Source organism: Rutilus rutilus (genome assembly GCF_951802725.1).
Source record: "Rutilus rutilus genome assembly, chromosome: 25".
NCBI classification, from domain to species: Eukaryota; Metazoa; Chordata; class Actinopteri; order Cypriniformes; family Leuciscidae; genus Rutilus; species Rutilus rutilus.
This window is the reverse complement of record NC_140229.1, coordinates 18,651,967-18,671,752: the sequence shown is the minus strand read 5'-3', so window position 1 is coordinate 18,671,752 and position 19,786 is coordinate 18,651,967. Positions and strand designations below refer to the sequence as shown.

At 38.6% G+C, this 19,786-nt stretch overlaps 2 protein-coding genes across 2 annotated transcripts; both read left to right on the top strand.

Moving 5' to 3' along the window:
* The first annotated feature begins 2,471 nt into the window (after positions 1-2,471).
* Positions 2,472-11,352, top strand: atp6v1b2 (ATPase H+ transporting V1 subunit B2). The gene is made up of 14 exons (XM_084400928.1): positions 2,472-2,682; positions 6,113-6,168; positions 6,263-6,361; positions 6,459-6,552; positions 6,634-6,711; positions 6,843-6,982; positions 7,414-7,515; positions 7,596-7,693; positions 7,934-8,057; positions 8,155-8,305; positions 8,399-8,481; positions 8,800-8,904; positions 9,440-9,569; positions 10,411-11,352. Exons 1-14 carry the CDS (start codon positions 2,550-2,552, stop codon positions 10,545-10,547), a joined length of 1,530 nt encoding a protein of 509 aa, XP_084257054.1. The 5' UTR covers positions 2,472-2,549; the 3' UTR covers positions 10,548-11,352.
* A 615-nt stretch (positions 11,353-11,967) lies between these two features.
* Positions 11,968-16,723, top strand: LOC311284933 (uncharacterized protein). The gene is made up of 3 exons (XM_084400233.1): positions 11,968-12,069; positions 12,172-12,224; positions 12,328-16,723. The coding sequence occupies exons 1-3, from the start codon at positions 11,990-11,992 to the stop codon at positions 16,677-16,679; spliced, it is 4,485 nt and encodes a 1,494-aa protein (XP_084256359.1). The 5' UTR covers positions 11,968-11,989; the 3' UTR covers positions 16,680-16,723.
* Positions 16,724-19,786: the final 3,063 nt, after the last annotated feature.

Below are 19,786 nucleotides of genomic sequence, written 5' to 3'. Positions count from 1 at the left end.
GGCTTTTCTTTTTTTTTAATGGGTGATTCCCCAGAGGTTCGAGATTTAGCAGCTCCAAGACAAGCTTTCTCGCTAATTATGACAACGAACCTATGCCACTCCCACACCATACACCAGTGCTTCTCAAACGGAAAGCTGCATCCTGGTGAGGCTCTGTCCTTCTTAATCCAGTCCTTTTGAGGCTTGTAGGCTAGAGTCAGGGTTGCCAGGTCTGCTCAACAATGCCCGCCCTATTGCTTATAAAAACTAGCCCAATCACGTTCCCGTGAAAACATGTTCTGGGGGTAAAGATCATGTTTCTTCAAAAATTACCAGCGGCAACGGTGTAAAAGTAGCCTAATTCCGTAGGAAAACACTGGCTAGAGTCCTCCTCAGCATTAAAATCTAGAATGAGATGGTTTAGTAAGTGCACATGGCTGCGTCACACATGTTATCGCCCCCCTACAGTCATTGCCTTCCAAGGGTCCTTTAAATTGAGACGGAGCTTGATGACGTGGTAGCCAAGATATGCAGCCTTACTAGGACTCAGCCTTCAGGTTGAGACAGCACCCATAGTAGCAGGAGCAATTTTTCGGATATAACGAGACACGAAAGGGCGAGTGTCGTATGTACGCAATTTCCAGCGAAAAGCATCCTGCCAAATCTAAAATATAAACACTTATAATAGACTTATAATAGACCATAGTGAATAAGGGTAAGACGAAAACACATTTTGGAAGAAGGATTGATTATGTATTGACTCAGGTTACCTTTTATTTCATTCTTAAAAGAAAAGGTTCTACATAGAACCTTAAAGGATTCTTTATTATAACCTTTAGGGGTTCACATCATGGGATCATTTTATGGATTTAGATTTAATTAAAATCATTTTGTTTTAATTAATTTTTATTTTAATAAAATGTTATGAATTAAAAACACTTTATCACAAGAAAGAAATTAAATAACCTGTTGAACATGAAAGTATTATGCAATCATTTACGATATTTCTCCTTTTATAGAACCTTTTTGGCATAAACTGTTCTTTAAAATTGAGTCAAGAATCCTTGGGTTCTATGTAGAACCCCATTTCTTTTTGTCAAGATACAATATGGAACCAAAATGTAATTGTGTAACATTCAATGTAATAAAGTTTAATATGATAGAATGATACATTATTCCTCAGATTTGTGATGCAAAACCAGATCTCATGTAAGATGATATTGGTAGAGCTCTTAAGGCCTAAATAAATAAAAAAGTGAAGCGTCTATTATTGATTTTTTTATTTTTTCTGTGTTTTTTAATCTTTTTATCTCTACTTATTCGTCCTAAAGATGTTACTGAAATGCATTTGAATGATAGTTATTTTTTGTTTTGTTTTTACAGGAAGGATGACATGTCTTTGTTTTTGCCCATAAAAAATAATGGTAGCACTTTATTTTACAGTCCTGTTCCCCATATGCATACTATGTACTTACTATAATTACTGTACAATAACTGTGTAATAACTAAGAACAACCTACCTACCCCTTAACCTAACCTTAAACCATGTAGTGACCTATTACCCAGTACTTAGGTAAGTATACTGTGAGTACACGTAAGTGCACGTACTGTCAAATAAAGTGCAATCAAAATAGTTCTGTTTGTACTATTAAGATTTGCAGATGTTATACTGAAAGGTTAACGTTATAAAAGGTTTAAACTGAAATAGGAATTTTAAGCAATTACTTGTATTTTAAATTTGAGAATAAAATGTATAAAATAAAAATAAAATTTGCATTGTATAAAATGAAGATAATTTTTTTTTTACAAATAACAGATACTAACGTTTTAAAAAATCAAGATTTTTGGTTAAGATATGAATGAAAGTCTATTTTTAAGCTGTTGACTTTTGTACATATTTTATGTAGTAGGCTATCTAAATTCATATGCAGTCATAAACACCACTTGACTAATAATTTTACAGTAACTATAAAAAAAATATTTAAACTAATTTTACATGAAGTTCAGTTGTGTCTGAGACTACATTTAAAATCTGGGCTTCAAAATATATTTTAAATCTGGAAGTGTTTTAACAAAGAGACAATAATTATGACTTAAAAATAAATATTTAACATTCTACTTTATTTCTAGGTCACACACACAAAAAAAGAAACTATTTTGACAATGAGCACGAGAGCTTTGTACAGATGTTTCGTTGTTTTTGATCATTTTCAAATCATGTTGGAGAACATAAAAAAAAAAGGTTTGTTGCCGCTAAAGTGTTGTTATTAATAAAGTAAAAGGGGAATATAAATATAATTTGTTTCCAGAATTTTCAGTTAAACATTTTACTCACATTGTTATTCTAATAATATATTGTAATATCTAGAGAAATGTAATAAAATATCTGTTATTATACCATCATGGGTTATCGTGTCAACCACTCATACACCTCTAGAGGGCGTCATCGTCCACTGCGTCGATTTTGAAAAGGGGAGGGGAGAGAAACACATAAGCACTATTGCGCATGTGCAGCCGTGTTGTCACGCTTAGCTTCAGACCTGTAGTAATTTTTGAGTATTACAGTCATCATGAAGGCTCTTAGGGGAATGGTGAGCGGAGCTGTCAGCGAAATATCATCTGCGGTTACCGGGACCAAACACGTCGCCGTCCGGGAAAATGTCCTTGCCGTGACTCGTGACTACATTTCTCAGCCGAGATTGAGTGAGTGTCCAGTGCTGACTATGAAGGGCCCTTACAAACAGAACCCCACTAGAGCGATACAATGATGTGTGTATGGCGCAACGAATGAATGACGTGTTTTGTATTTAACTTACACTTAATCTGCTAATCATCATGTTATTTTCAACTGTAGACTTATAACATTTGAACATTTCTGATGTTGTACATTTATGATAAATACGTTACATGCAGTCAGGTAAATAATCTAGGGTCAGTTTACTAACTAGAGGGTATATTCTCTGTTAATGCATATTGTTTACCTCTGATTGCATGATCTTAAAAATTAAATGAATGATTGTTTTTTTCATCACATTAGATGTTAATAAATCAACATGATGCAGGATTTAGGTTGATGCGTGTATAGGATCTGCATCGTGATGGAGTGGCAAGCCGTTTCAGCATTTAGACTATTCCTTAACTAGTATTTATTTGTGTTACTAGTTCTTTTTTCATTACTTCCAGAATAACATATAACAACTATTACCTACTGAATAGTTACCATACAAATAAGAAAAATTATATTTCAGTTATATAATATTATATATAAATGAGTAATTATAGAAATATTATTTTTCACATCAATAAATTAAATCATATGGGCCTATTTTTATTATACATTTTATTTTTATATTATGTACAATACCAAATAAAAAATAGGCTCACACTGAAAGTGACATAAACAGAATAAAATTGTTAAACGTAGGGATGCTCCGAAATGAAAACTCTGGATACACTTGGCCAAAAACTGATTTTAAGAAATACAAGACAATCAAACAAAATAACCACACTTTTATTGAAAGTAACACTAAAATTGGACTGGAAATATATTAATTTAAAAAAACAATATATCAGTTCTATCCAACAAAATTTACATTTAACAGAATTATTTTTGACCAGTTATCCAAATAATGTATAGTCCTACAAAGCTGTTATTATCAGAGAATTTGAACAGACCGTAGCGGGTTCACGCGATCAATTTTGAGCATTCAGATGGTATAATCAAACATATCTTGTGGAGCGCTCTCTGAGTATGCATTTATTTGTCATTTTAACTGAAACAGAGCGTAAAAGTGGACTTCAAAGATTTATTATCATGTTGCGCCCTCTTTAGGCCATGAATGATCAGCGACTTGTCTTCGTCAAGCTTAAAGCTGCATTCAGTAACTTCGGGATTTCTTCGCTGTATTCTCGCTTTTTGCTCGCAGGTTTCTCTCTAGAGCTCCCCCCACAGCTTCGGAATAGATATTTGACAACACTGTTGTAAAAACTCGTTGGCTATTCTCAGACACCAGAGGCTAGCAGATCAACGACATCAAAGCAGATGGGACATTCTTTAAAAAGTCTTCTTCATTCGGGTTCGAACAGCGTGAGGGAGCGCAATAATGACAGCATTTTAGCAGATTTCTTTTGGCCGTAAAGCAATTGTTTACATCGCGAGACCTGATATCACGCGATACTTCCTGCCGCGGCGGCCAGCGGCCTGCCGGCTCAAAGTTGCAAGTGCGTATTTTCCGCTCACGGGCACCAGGGGGGTGCGAAACGACCACCATTCAACCCGAAATAAGTAATATAACCATTCCAATGACTCTGAAGCTGTTCAGTTAAGGTAAAAAAAAGTTACTTAGTTCACCTTTAAAGTATCATGGCAGATCACTGAAGTCGACTAATCTGTTCAACCCCTGCCAGTGTGTGTGATATATACCGTCTACGATCGTGATTGTTGTTTTAATGATGTGCGATCTGACATTAGTATGTCCCTCACTTTTCAAAAGCACACCTAGAGAGTGCACGCATACACTAACACTACGTGATGTAGTCTAGTGGGTTAGACTAGTGCGCTTGTAACTTGTAATCGCTTGAAACTCAATGACTCACTCATTAACAGTGACTTGCTGCCACCTACTGGCGGTTTTAATTTCACATTCAGACAAACAGTCTGTGCAAATGCATCCAAATGCCACTTCAGATGCAGCTTCTGTGCATTGCAAAGATGCATTTTGTTGATACTGATTTCATTTGACTGGTAAAAGCCAAGCGGCAATCTTCCGGTCTCTCTCTTGAATCCAACACGGAAGTGACTTAAACTGCAATTCATCGACTGGCCGCTAGAGACAGGCTTCAAAAGAGAGTCAATCCCATATACCCCCCATGTTAATATGCCCAGCTTTACAGCAGAAAAATTTTTTTTACAGCCTGGTGCAAAAAGTGGTTTTGGTCTATATAGCTAATGTTGCCCTTCATGACAACTGTGAGGGGGGTGAATTTTTTTAATAACTCATCCGTTTAAATCATATTAAGCCTTAAAGCTCTGCATAATTAAGGGTGTGGCCACTTGAGTGACAGGTGGATTGCCGCTACTGTCACTACTAGCCGTTTGTTTGCTGTCTGTTAGCCATCACGTCAGCTCAGCTAATCCCGCCTCTTTGCCCATTTTCGTTTATCTGGGCGTGACTTGTGGTGACACGCTACCAAGATGGCAATGGCCGGCTCCGCCCACTTTCGGCTTTAAAAATGCACTTCAGAAATGCATACATTTAATTAGGTTAAAACAATTTTTACAAAGGTTCAAATGCCTATAAAAGGTAAAAATCTATTTAAACTTATTTGAAAAGATAATTTCTGTCAGTACTGCGAACAGACCAATATCAAAGACTTAAGGAGTCAGCTGTCCACGGCATTTCTAAACCTGACAAGGCGCCAACACAATAAACACACTGAGCAAAATATCGTCTTCGTTATCAATAAAATCCCAGAAAATGTTGAGATACCATTTTTTGTCAATATCGCACACCCCTTCTGGTTACTCATTTTTATTTTACTAGAACTTAGGCTAAATAAGTACTAAAAATAGAAATAGTTAGTTGTGAGGAATAATGTTAAATTGGCTTGCCATAGATGACAGCATCATCAGATGCATTGATGGTCAAAACACACAAGGAGCTTTAAAAACTACATTTAAATATGTTCATTCCCTACTCAAGTTTAAGTTGTTTTAGTTAAAAAATAAAAATATCTAATTATTTCTTAAATGTATAAATAATGTTAGGATAGGAATAACCCATTTCTAAGGCATCATGCCGTTTTATTTTCTTATTCTGAGCATCTCTGTTATTTATGTTTGTTATTTATATCTGTTATTTATGTTTTCATATAATATTAATGACACTCTCATTTGTTTTCTTTATTTTTCTTTTTAAGACACTTTGACCATAGCATGATGTCATATTTTATCAGGTGATGTGTTTTATTTTTTACTGTATTTGTTTTCCTTAATGCAGTGCTTACAGATTTTCTTCGTGTAATTAAGAGAAAACCCTTACGCTGTATTTGCGTACCTTAGTTGTGTTTGTGATTTGATCTAGACTATGAAAACACGCTTGTGTTGTGACATTCATGTTTATTGTGTGCTCAGCGTATAAAACCGTGGCTGGTGTTAATGGACCCCTGGTGATTTTGGATCAAGTGAAGGTATTGGATTTCTGCGAACATCAGCTAATTTGTTTGGAAAGTACTGGAATACATTGATGTTTTTGATGCAATGTTAACTGGTTACCTGGCGCAGTTCCCCAGGTATGCTGAGATTGTCCATCTGACTCTCCCTGATGGCACCAAGAGGAGCGGACAAGTGCTGGAGGTCACAGGCTCCAAAGCTGTGGTTCAGGTCAGGGAATAACATCTTCTGTAATAGACCTACATGTTTTCTTTTCCACCCCCCATTTTGTAATCTGATCTGTAGCATCTCATTATTTCATTTTTAGGTGTTTGAGGGAACATCTGGTATTGATGCCAAAAAAACCACATGCGAATTTACAGGGGACATTTTGCGTACACCTGTGTCCGAGGATATGCTGGGTAATAATAAAAAAGAGACATTCTGAAGCCATGTGATGTTTTTTATTATGTGTATTTGGTTAAACTTGAAGTCTATTACAGGTCGTGTGTTCAACGGATCAGGAAAGCCAATTGATCGAGGGCCTACAGTGTTGGCGGAGGACTACTTAGACATCATGGGTACATTTCAATGAGGCTGTCTTTGTGATGCACCACATAAACTGTTATGCTCATAAATTGTCATCAGTGTTTTTTATTTTTTATTATATTGATGATAAATGTACCATCAAATTCCATCCTGCTTCCTGCAGGTCAGCCGATTAATCCTCAGTGCCGTATTTATCCTGAGGAAATGATCCAGACCGGCATCTCTGCCATTGATGGCATGAACAGTATTGCCAGAGGCCAAAAAATTCCCATTTTCTCTGCGGCTGGTCTACCCCACAATGAGGTGAGGCCGCTGTCAGCCCATCTTCTTTGGGGTGGTTCTTGAAAGAAATGAATACTTTTATACAATTTGTTAAAGTGACCTTAAATACATTTATAATGTTACAAAAGATTTCTATTTCAAACGTACCTGCCTGAAACATTATTGGTAGTATCTGAAACATTACCTTAGTATTTAACCGAATGAAACTGAAAAACCACACGACATGGCATGAGAAAAAATCGTAAACACAGTTTACCAGTAAACACAGTAAACAAAACAATGTTTCCTAGCAACGACAACTGTGCTTAAATCAAATGAGAAATAAAAACAAATACACTTACATGCTGCTGTCCACTTCTGTTGCTTGACTGCTTCTCCTTACCCAAAAATGGCAATTTTAATTTAAGATCTTGAGTACTTAAGTCTAAAGTAGTTATCTTAATTTTTTTCAGATTGCCGCACAGATCTGTCGTCAGGCGGGATTGGTGAAGAAATCCAAAGATGTGATGGATTACAGTGAGGATAACTTTGCCATTGTGTTTGCTGCCATGGGGGTGAGGAGCACTTCGGATTAAAAGTTTTCAATCGAAATATATGCATCCATACCATACCATAACATTGGTTGTATCTTTAGGTCAACATGGAGACTGCAAGATTTTTTAAGTCCGATTTTGAAGAGAACGGGTCCATGGACAACGTGTGCCTCTTTTTAAATTTGGCCAATGATCCCACGTCAGTATTCTCTCGAATATTCTTGAAAGTAAAGGGATAGTTCACCCAAAAATAAAATTCTGTCATCATTTACTCACCCTCATGTCGTTCTAAATGATTCCAAGTAGACCAAAACTAAATGAATTCAAGAAGAGTAATAAGTATAATCCTTAAAAATGTCATGCTTATTTGGAACAACATGAACGTGAGTAAATGATAAGGGAGCAACTTGGACCAAAAAGTTATATTTCCCTGTTTCAGGATTGAACGCATCATCACCCCTCGGCTTGCACTTACCGCAGCCGAGTTTCTGGCTTACCAGTGTGAGAAACACGTGCTGGTCATATTGACTGACATGAGCTCTTATGCCGAGGCTTTACGAGAGGTACGATATAATGTGTGAATTTATACTGACAGCCGTTAGGATTAATTCTAAACTTGCTACTCATTGCTATGCATTAAACTCTATCATGGTCTTGAAGGTCTCTGCGGCTAGAGAAGAGGTTCCTGGTCGACGTGGTTTCCCAGGTTACATGTACACCGATCTGGCCACGATATACGAGAGGGCCGGACGTGTGGAGGGACGCAATGGCTCCATCACCCAAATCCCAATCCTCACTATGCCCAACGATGGTCAGCAAACATCTACCTACTCATCTTTTAATCCTTATATCATCATAAAGGATTTGCTTACTACTTGAATGGTTTGCTTATCATTATCTGCAGATATTACCCATCCTATTCCGGATTTAACTGGATACATCACTGAGGGTCAAATTTATGTGGACAGACAGCTTCATAACAGACAGGTAAGAGATGGAAACAAGCTTACAGTGTGAACATTAGTAGAATTCTTCACCCATAATGAAAATTCTGTCATCATTTACTCACCTTCATGTCGTTCCAAACCCGTAAGACTTTCGGTCATCTTAGTAACACAAATGAAGATATTTTTACTAAAATCTGAGAGCTTTCTGTACTCTCCATTGCCCGCTATGCAACTACCACTTTGACGCTTCAAAAAGTTCATAAAGAGATTGTAAAACGTGGTTTTAATTTTTGGGTGAACTAACACTTTAATAAGTCTCGTGTGCTGTTTTATTCCAACTATTGATATTTCTATGCAGATCTATCCTCCTATCAATGTACTACCTTCTTTGTCTCGATTGATGAAATCAGCCATTGGCGAGGGAATGACACGCAAAGACCACTCAGATGTTTCTAATCAGCTGGTAAGTATGGATGAACATACATTACTGTTTTTTTATTTTAATATTATAAATTGTAATTTGTTTATGTGATGACAAAGCTGAATTTACAGCATCATTACTCCAGACTTAAGTGTCACATGGTCCTTCAGAAATGTGCTGATTTGAATTATCAATTTTAAAAACTGTTTTTCCAGGATCCTTTGATGAATTGAATGTTTGAAAAGAACAGCATTTATTTGAAATAGAAATGTTTTGTGAAGAGTCTTTTCCCCCCTTTTGAACAGTTTAATGCATCCTTGCTAAATAAATAAATACAAATTATTTCAAAAAATAAATATATAAACTTTCTATCCCAAACATTTGAATGGTATTGTAAATGGTAAAGAAACGAAGAAAGAACAACACCTGTATTATGACCAAAGCACTTGGTCTCTTTCACAAATAATTGTTGTTGGGTTTTTCTTCATGCAAATGTTTATTTGAATTATCTAATGGTTTGAGTTAATTGTGTATGGACATTTGACTTGTCTGTGACAAAGCATCTCCTCTTTTGCAGTATGCTTGCTATGCTATCGGGAAAGATGTGCAAGCAATGAAGGCCGTGGTTGGGGAAGAAGCACTGACATCGGATGACTTGTTGTACTTGGAGTTCTTACAGAAATTTGAGAAGAACTTTATTGCCCAGGGTAAGTAACAACAGGAGGGCACCTGTGGAATGATGTAAAAATCTTATTTTAAAGGGATAGTTCACCCAAAAACAAATATTCTGTAATTTACTCACCCTCAGGTTGTTCTAAACCTGTTTGAGTTTCTATGGTCTGTTGAACACAAAAGAAGATATTTTGAAGAATGTGAGTAACCAAATGGTGGTCCCCATTGACTTCCATAGTTTTTTTTTTTTTTTTTTTTTTTTTTTATGCTATGGAAGTCAATGGGGACAAGCAACTGTTTGGTTTCCCACATTCTTCAAAATATCTTCTTTTGTGTTCAGCAGAACAAACTTGAAGATGAGTGAATGATTACAGAATTTTTATTTTTGCGGGAACTATTTATTTAAGGCCCTTTCAAACCAAACACTTGAAATACTATACCAAATGCTTGCACTTTCTATCTTTATTACTTTCAAATAATTCTGAATCTTTTTTTAATGCTTATTGGCACGTTGAGATGTACTGATATGTGTACCTACAATGGTTACAGTCATATGATCCGACGATTATAACTTTTTTTGTCAATGCTGTTTCAGCACCGTACAAAGAAACAAAAACTTTAGTTTGTTGTCAGGCATATGTTCACCCCAGTGTGAATAGCTTTTTAGGAATGCATTGTTTGCATTCTCAATCTTTTTATTTTATTTTTTTTTTTTACATTATTCAAGTTTGGTGTGAAAGGACATTTAGAAAGAAGAAAAAGAAAAAAATAGTGTATACTTTTTCTTTTGTTATCAAATGCAATCAAATTCCGTTAATGGCAATGGACTGTACTATATATTACTTCAGAATGAACCTAACATGTTTCGTATCACAGGTGCATATGAGAATCGAACTGTGTTCGAAACATTGGACATTGGCTGGCAGCTCTTGAGAATCTTCCCCAAAGAGATGCTGAAGAGGATTCCTCAGAGCACTCTGGCTGAGTTTTATCCCCGAGACTCCAAACATTAGTCTTGCTTTTTTCCTTGTTCATTCACTTTGTCTTTCAATCAGCTATGAATCTGTCTTCTCCACGTCTAGATGTTACTCAATCTCTCTGATCAAATCAAGTACACCAAGTCTACACTGACGGATTACAAAGTCGTTTTTCATTGCTGCTCTTGGTATTTATTTATTGTGAAAGTTTTGCTAAGTAGTAAAGAAAATATTGTATGAATATCGTCGCTACACTATAGTGTGGAAGTTCTTTTGTGTGTTGCTCAGTGTGTCAAACAGTGTTCTGACCAAGTGGTATATGATGTAAAGGTCAACTTTTTAGAAAATTTTAGAACTGACAAACTACTAGTATGTCACAAACAATGTTTATTTATTTCAAAAAGTGCCAAGATTAATGTATAATGGCTTAATGTATTCTATGAATTTGTCATTATAATGATTTCACTACATATCTTTAAGTACATACGTATCATAAAGTATAAAAGGAAGCCATATGTTCATAGAATGTATTAAAAGGGAATAGATAAGCACAGTGGCCCTATCAAATCAAAGGAAGAAATCCAAACACTGAGCAATATTTTTTTTCATGCTTTGTTGTACTGTTAGTTAATTTATGTTTTGTATAAAAATGTGTAATTTATAGGTGTGTAAGAAATGTATTTATTATAATTTATTTTGGTGCCATAAATATTTACTGTGATACAGTGCGTAATATCAAGTGAATTCATAATGAAGTGATTATCCAAATGCATGAACACTATATTGGAAATATGTATGTGACCACTTGCTTCATTAAATAAACTTTGATGTGGTGTAAATTAATGATCATGATGAAAGTAATCAAATATAATACTGCAGCAATGCACATCCTGATTGACTGATGTCAATTTTGGTACTGATTAAATTTGCACAACAGGGTACTAGGGACTTTACAAAGCACAGTGGTTCTCAATTGTGCAAACACATTTTGTAAGACAATGAAAAATTTTGCAGTTTTGCTTAACCATGTCCATGTAACGTGCTAAGTCAGACAAGAAAATGTACAGGATTGTTTTTAGACACCACCCAATTTAGCATAAACAGCTTTGTTCTTACTTCTGCATGTGCCCAATCCTAAAATGTATGCTGCCCCATATATCAGTAATTGTCTCTGCAAAGTCTGCAATAGATTATGACATTTCATAAAACAAACAATTCATAAAGGTCATCCTGAGGTGATTAGGCACATTATGTGTAAGATATATGAGAATATCCTAGACATTAGATGAAAGTCTGAAATAATTATCTGCTTTACAAAGTTTAAACAGCAGAGGGTATCAGAGCCTTCATGAAACAATCATCAGTTATATTTTAACAGCCAGTTAGTTTCCCAGGTGAATGATGTTTCATGTAATTAGTTGTTTGCTCTAATTGGACTAATGAGGGCCTATACAATACACTTAACTCCAGCTACGTGTATGCTTGTCTTTGTAGCATCTGTTTGGTGTTTTGAGAAAGTGAAAAGGGTTTTGTTTGCTATGGATCAATGGTGGAACAAGTGAGTTTATTCATGTAATCAGTCTGTGTTTGTGAATGATTCTGCAAATATTGAGTTTGTTTTTTATGTTATGTGTTTAATATTTTGTGTAAATACTTGTAGGTTATCCTTGTTTGTAATCTTCCTGCTTTTGGGCAATGCTTCTGGATTTAAAGGTACAATTTATCTATCTCTCCTTGGTTTGCTAAGGATGTTTTTTTTTGTTGTTGTTTTTTATGAGGTTTGTCTACAAATCCTTCTATTTTCTTTAATTCACAGGTGGAGCTTATTCAAATGCCCACCATCAGTGGGGTCAGCCTTCTGACAATACTTTCTCACCTCGTGCAGTCCAGTCTTCTGTGCCAGAGGTCCCTGTGACTGGGACTTTGGCTGAAGTGGACTCTAGTTTATTCACTAACAGACCCGTGAAAAGGCTGAACTTACTCAAGTTTGTTAAAGGTGGTGTTTCCAGCAGGCTTGAATCGACCTCCTATGCTCAAACTGCTCCAAGCAGATCAATTTTAGCATCCTTGCCCCTACCCTTAAATGAACAGCTTGCAGGCCGTTTGACATTACTCCACGGTTCCTCTGGATCAACCATTACAGATACTGCTAGTGTTTCTGCACAAGGAGAAAGTACTAGCTTCCCTGCTGTACTTGGCACTTCTGGCCTGTCCACCAGTAGTCAGAGCTCCCCTAGTTTGTACATGGCCAGCTCCCAGGAAACTTCTGGTGCTAAATCAACAGAAGCCAGTTTGCCTGTTTTCTCTCAGGAGAGTATCTTGTACAACAGTTCATCTGCTCCAGGTGCCACTTACAACTCTCAAGGTAGCCCTGTACCACTTTCAGAAGGCTCTGGTCAATCTATCTCCCCTCAGGGTGGAATCACTTACTGTGGTTTGTCTCAGTCTCAAGGTGCCTCTGATACCCCAGACTCATATAACAAGCTTAGTTATGTTTCTTGTCAGTCTACCAGTGATCAGAGTACCCCCAGTCTGTATAGTCAGAGCTCTCAGGGTAGTTCTGGCAGTTTGTTGGATGCTTCTGGCTCTTCCTTTCAAGTTGACTTGTCTCCCCAATCTCAAGAAACCTCCAATCAGCTCCTGCCTTCACCTTTGGAGGTTTCTAGCCAGTCTAGTAATAGTCAAAGCACTCCCAGCTTGTTTATGGTTAACACAGATTCACAGTCAACAGGTCCTGCTTTACCTCTAGACACTCAGAGTAGTCTTTCTCAAAGCATTTTGTCTACCTTGATTCAGGCCTCTGCTTCCACTTCTCAGGGAAGCTCTGGGCCTGAATTGTCTAGAAGTTCTGGGCAACTTATCCCCACACAAGTTGAAAGTGGCAGTTATAGGGGTGTGTCCCAATTACCTAGCACTTCAAGTCGGTATGACCCAGAGTCCCTGATGCATAGCAATTTTGGTGCTTTACCAATTGGGGTTTCTAGCCAGTACACAAGTGTTCAAAGTTCACCTAGTGTGTCTACAAGCACCCAGAGCAGGTCTGGCACTCAATTGACGACTTCCAGTCATGTTTTCCCTGTGATGGGAGGTAGTTACTCTACTTCTACTTTATCTCTGAAGCCTCAGGGCATTGTGGGTATGTATGCCCCTGCATCTCCTACCAAATATGCGAGTGTTCCCATGTCTTCACACCAAGCTGTTTATCAGGGCTCTGGGGCTCGGTTTGGGGGCTATGCTGGTTTTGCTTCTCAAGGAATGAGTAACCCATGCAGTGGTTCTGTCCAGCCTCAAGGTACCACAAGTCAGTTTGCCCCTGGGTCTCCATCCTCCTATCCAAGTGTATCATTATCCTCACCCCAAGGTGCTGCCAGTCAGTCTGCTACAGTCCAGAGTTCACGGAAGCAGTTTACCTCTAGCTATGGCACCGTGTCAGGGTCCTCTACTCCATTCAACCTTCCGGGAAGCAACACTTATCGTGGATCAGTGCAACCTCAAGGTACCCCAAGTCAGTTTGCCTCTGGGTCTCCATCCTCCTATCCAAGTGTATCATTATCCTCACCCCAAGGTGCTGCCAGTCAGTCTGCTACAGTCCAGAGTTCACGGAAGCAGTTTACCTCTAGCTATGGCACCGTGTCAGGGTCCTCTACTCCATTCAACCTTCAGGGAAGCAACACTTATCGTGGATCAGTGCAACCTCAAGGTACCCCAAGTCAGTTTGCCTCTGGGTCTCCATCCTCCTATCCAAGTGTATCATTATCCTCACCCCAAGGTGCTGCCAGTCAGTCTGCTACAGTCCAGAGTTCACGGAAGCAGTTTACCTCTAGCTATGGCACCGTGTCAGGGTCCTCTACTCCATTCAACCTTCAGGGAAGCAACACTTATCGTGGATCAGTGCAACCTCAAGGTACCCCAAGTCAGTTTGCCTCTGGGTCTCCATCCTCCTATCCAAGTGTATCATTATCCTCACCCCAAGGTGGTGCCAGTCAGTCTGCTACAGTCCAGAGTTCACAGAAGCAGTTTATCTCTACCATCACAGGCAGCACTGGAACCCAGGAAGGGTCCCCTACTCCCTTCAACTTGCAGGGAAGCACCACTTATGATGGATCACTGCAGCCTCAAGGTTCTCCAAGTCAGTTTGCCTCTGGGTCTCCATCCTCCTATCCAAGTGTATCATTATTCTCACCCCAAGGTGCTGCCAGTCAGTCTGCTACAGTCCAGAGTTCACAGAAGCAGTTTATCTCTACCATCACAGGCAGCACTGGAACCCAGGAAGGGTCACCTACTCCCTTCAACTTGCAGGGAAGCACCACTTATGATGGATCACTGCAGCCTCAAGGTTCTCCAAGTCAGTTTGCCTCTGGGTCTCCATCCTCCTATCCAAGTGTATCATTATCCTCACCCCAAGGTGCTGCCAGTCAGTCTGCTACAGTCCAGAGTTCACAGAAGCAGTTTATCTCTACCATCACAGGCAGCACTGGAACCCAGGAAGGGTCCCCTACTCCCTTCAACTTGCAGGGAAGCACCACTTATGATGGATCACTGCAGCCTCAAGGTTCTCCAAGTCAGTTTGCCTCTGGGTCTCCATCCTCCTATCCAAGTGTATCATTATCCTCACCCCAAGGTGCTGCCAGTCAGTCTGCTACAGTCCAGAGTTCACGGAAGCAGTTTACCTCTAGCTATGGCACCCTGTCAGGGTCCTCTACTCCATTCAACCTTCAGGGAAGCAACACTTATCGTGGATCAGTGCAGCCTCAAGGTACCCCAAGTCAGTTTGCCTCTGGGTCTCCATCCTCCTATCCAAGTGTATCATTATCCTCACCCCAAGGTGCTGCCAGTCAGTCTGCTACAGTCCAGAGTTCGCAGAAGCAGTTTACCTCTAGCTATGGCACCCTGTCAGGGTCCTCTACTCCATTCAACCTTCAGGGAAGCAACACTTATCGTGGATCAGTGCAGCCTCAAGGTACCCCAAGTCAGTTTGCCTCTGGGTCTCCATCCTCCTATCCAAGTGTATCATTATCCTCACCCCAAGGTGCTGCCAGTCAGTCTGCTACAGTCCAGAGTTCACAGAAGCAGTTTATCTCTACCATCACAGGCAGCACTGGCACCCAGAGAGGGTCCTCTATTCCCTTCAACTTGCAGGGAAGCACCACATATGGTGTATCACTCAAGCCTCAAGGTGCCACATACCAGTTTGCCTCTGGGTCTTCATCCTCCTATCCAAGTGTATCCCTATCCTCAACACAAGGTGCTGCCAGTCAGTCCACTACAGTCCAGAGTTTACCTCAGCAGTTTACCTCTAGCTATGGCTCGCCCTCCCAGTCAAGGTCCTCTACTCCATTCAGCCTTCAGGAAAGCACCACTTATGGTGGATCATTTAAGCCTCAAGGTACCACAAGTCAGTTTGCCCCTGCATCTCCATCCAATAACTGTCATTGTGCATCATTGTCCTCGCCCCAAGATGTTGCCAGCCAATCCAACCAAGCGTCTCAAAGCTATGCTGTGTCCCAAAGCCAGAAGTCCCAAAGATGGCAGCCTTCACAAGGTATTCAGACCTCAGGTGTAGTTGCGTCACAGGGTAGCTCTCTGTCTCAAAGCTCTCCAGTGCAGAGTAGGTTCTCTTCCCTGTCTTCAGCCGGAGGCTCATCCAGAGATTCTGGACAGTTTGTTTCTGGACAGTTTGTTTCTGCACAGGATGGTAGCACAAGTTATGGTGGCCTTTCGCTCCTTTCTCAAAGCCCCTCTAGCAAGTACACCCCTGATTCCCATGCTTATGCCAAGCTTGGTCACCTTCCCCTATCTATTTCTAGTCAGTCTATCAATAATCAGAGGACAAATGGCCTATATAGCTCGGACTCTCGGCTAACCCAGGGTCTCCTTGGTGTAATTGAAAGAACCTCCAGACTTTCATCTCAAACTCCTTCCACCACCTCAAGCAGTAAGAAAATATCTGAGCGTTTTGTGACATTGCAGCGCCTCACAGGTTCCAACAGAGCTCCATCTTTAGGCTTGAGTGCCCAAGCATCTCCTGTTGGTATGTTCTCTGGTATCCCGCAGACTGCACAGGCTCTACGTGAATCTGGTTCAGGTGTCCAGCTATACAAGCAACCATTCCTCAAGCACTACTTCCCCCGTCAAGGGCTAAGGGACTCTAGAAAATCTGCCTCATAATGCAAAGTGATGACTTCCAGAATAAAATTTAATAAATGTTTGAAACGTTATTCTTGTGTTTTATTCAACATGGCTGATGCTAGTTTTTTTTTTTTTTTTTAAACCAAATTGGTTAAGATTCAGTTGCTGTCTTAATGACTTTTTTGTATGCATTCACTGTTTAACTAAGATTTGGGGACTATTTAAAAACGGTTATAGGTGAGGGTTTGTGTGCAGGTTTGGAGCTTCTAATCTCCTTTTTAATTTTTCAAATTTTTTTTTTTTTTTTTTTTTTCACCAGTGTCATGATCTTTGCTAATATTATTCATTAAGCTATTATGGCTGATCTTGACGTTAAAATATTGGTGATTGGTATCTGCCTCATTTCCTGATAGGTGCAAAACTATTTTCTTCAAAGCTATAACATTTCTAATGCTTATTTTACTTGCGTCTTATTTCACCTCAAATGTTAATCTTTTTACACGGAAGCCAGACCCATTATCAATATTATTTGGTTTATGTATATTGGTTAAGTTCAATTTGGAATGTTTTTTGGGCAATTTAAAAACAATTACAAATTTACAAAACAGTAAAACGGAACTTAACCTGAGGTTAAAAAAATGAAGATAAAAATGGCTATAAAAGTTATAAACTGAAGTCTGTAGTAGTTGGCAGTGTTGCAAGGTTTGAGTGGGAGAATCATGTTATTCAGATGGCTATTTACAGTGGATAGTCAGTAAGCTTACCAAAGTTCACTTTATACCTTACCTAACTGCTAAAGATTCCCAGCCAGAGAAAAATGTCAGGACAAAAACCATGGACCTGCCTTCTGGTCCATAATAAATCTGCATTTATTTTGGGTTTATTTTCTCAAATTCCACTGTTATTTCATTTGTCCAAAGCCTAAAACAGTTATGAATAAGAGCTTGTAAATGACATTCAGCAGGCTACCACAGAGTGGTGCTATGGTCATTTAAACCAAGAACTATATAATAAGAACCCATATTTCATTGGGCTGTCTTCCCCTTTGAGACTATTTCTGAGACATTTTAGTGGGTAATAGTGTGTATAAACAACATGGCATTGTATGTATGAAATTATGCATCTTTGGTATTGATTTGATTAAATTAATGTTAACACCTGATTATACTGTGCACTGTACATTGAACAGAGAAAACATGAGATTAATATAAAGGCCAGATCATTCAAAATATTGCTGTTTTTTTTACTAGAGATTTGATGATTGTGGTCTGGTTCAACCCTGTTTTATCATTTTCATGTAATGTTCTCCTGTGAAAATGCTGCTTTAAAGGACATGCGTTATATGTTTTCCATTCTGTCCAGCTGTGTGTATGAAATTGCTGCTACTGAAATGTGTGGGTTCAGTGTTTGAGGAATTTTGATGATAGAAATGGAGTATTATTTCCATGGGTTTATATCTAAAGACAAAAAAGTGATAGAAGTAATATGTCATTTGCACAGGAGGGACCAAAGTGAAGGTGTTTGGGCATAATGCACAATGCTATTTCCAGCACAGTCCTAACCAAATGTATCACAAAAAGCCCCAAATATAATTATGAGATAGCAAGCCTGTTGGTGGAGTGATAATTTAGGCTTGTTTTGGAGTCACAGGATCTGGACTGCTTCCGGTCATTGAGTCCACCATGAACTCCTCTATAACAATATATTCTATAGGGACAAATATGAGGCCTTCTGTCCAACATCTAAAGCTTGGCTTTTAGTTTTACAACAGAACAATGACACCAAGGACACTAGAATATTGAAAAGTCATGGTTTTGGAATGACCAGGTAAGCCCAGATCACAACCTTGGTGTGATGGCTTAAGAGATAGTCCACCCAAAAGTAAAAAAAAATCTGGTGGTGACTGAAACATTTCTTAAAATACCCTTTAAAAAAAAAAAAAAATTATGATGATGGCAGAAAGGGATGTCAGAATTTTCTTTTTAGTATCCCTTTAAAAGGTGTAAGGAATGACTTCAATGAACTGTAGAAATGTTGGCATTTCTGGCAACATGCTCAATCTACAATATAGTGAAATTGTGGTAAAAAGGAACCGGTTTGAAAAAAGAAAATGATAATAAACCGTAATCAGCATATAGATCGTTCCCCGCTCTCTGACTAAATGCTCACTTCAGAGCATCTGTCAGGCTCTATATAGACAAGCAGTGTTTTGTGAATGAGAAATGTTTTTGATGAAAGCTCTTGTACAACTCTCGTCTTTTGCAAGGGGACAAATCCTGGTATACAATGCTCCACTTGGCACCGCATCGCTCTTTTTTTGTAATCATTAGAACCATTTGTCCTGCTGCTCCGGTGTGACCTCTTTGTCACGTCCCATAGGTCAACATGCGTCTGCTCAATACTGAGGCCACTATCATGGACAGATGTGTCAGTGGCCCTCAGGAGGTGGCAGCATTCTGGCAGCAAAAAAAAAAGAAAAAAAAAGACAGTAATGGATTATTGTCATGACACATCACCTTTTCATGTGTCACATTTTAACAACAAATTGTATGGTGGATATAGAGGTATATGAGAAGAGTGGTGAGAAAGCTGAAGACCCTTCAGTGCCTCTCAGGTATCAATTCATCATAATATCATCTAAATAGTAGAGCTGGTAAAGCGTAGCATGTTTAATGTGTGCTATGATACAGTTATCATCATTATCTTCTCTGGCCTGCCTAACAGCTTTACAGTCCCAATGAGTTTTCTTGGCAACAATATTTGCCCTACTTTATGAGAACATTAATCACATGTCCATGTACTTTAAGTCACATCATTTCCCTGATATCCTGGAGCTCTGGTGCAACCTCTCTTTGCAACAGTCCTCCTGGATTATGTTTATTCATACTGTGAGCATCCTCAACAATTCTAATGATGTCAGTGTATTTTTGAGTCTGCTGCCCTTTTGCTCATACATTTTAATATGGAGCCCCTGGCAAGAATGTTGCATTAATGTGCCGGCTGCAATGATGATATATTTAACTTTTACTTTGTTAGTTTGTATGCTGTTATAATCAGGTTGATTACTGCCAATTTTAAACTGAGGATTTAACACATCAGTATATATATATATTCATTCCCCATGGTGTCATATTACAAGCTGATGT

Coding starts and splice junctions, on each gene's coding strand:
- LOC311284933 (XM_084400233.1), top strand. CDS start 11,990: ATGCTTGTCTTTGTAGCATCTGTTTGGTGTTTTGAGAAAGTGAAAAGG. Junction 12,070..12,171: donor ATGGATCAATGGTGGAACAA/GTGAGTTTATTC, acceptor AAATACTTGTAG/GTTATCCTTGTTTGTAATCT. Junction 12,225..12,327: donor CAATGCTTCTGGATTTAAAG/GTACAATTTATC, acceptor TTTAATTCACAG/GTGGAGCTTATTCAAATGCC.
- atp6v1b2 (XM_084400928.1), top strand. CDS start 2,550: ATGAAGGCTCTTAGGGGAATGGTGAGCGGAGCTGTCAGCGAAATATCA. Junction 8,306..8,398: donor CCTCACTATGCCCAACGATG/GTCAGCAAACAT, acceptor CATTATCTGCAG/ATATTACCCATCCTATTCCG. Junction 8,905..9,439: donor CAGATGTTTCTAATCAGCTG/GTAAGTATGGAT, acceptor CCTCTTTTGCAG/TATGCTTGCTATGCTATCGG.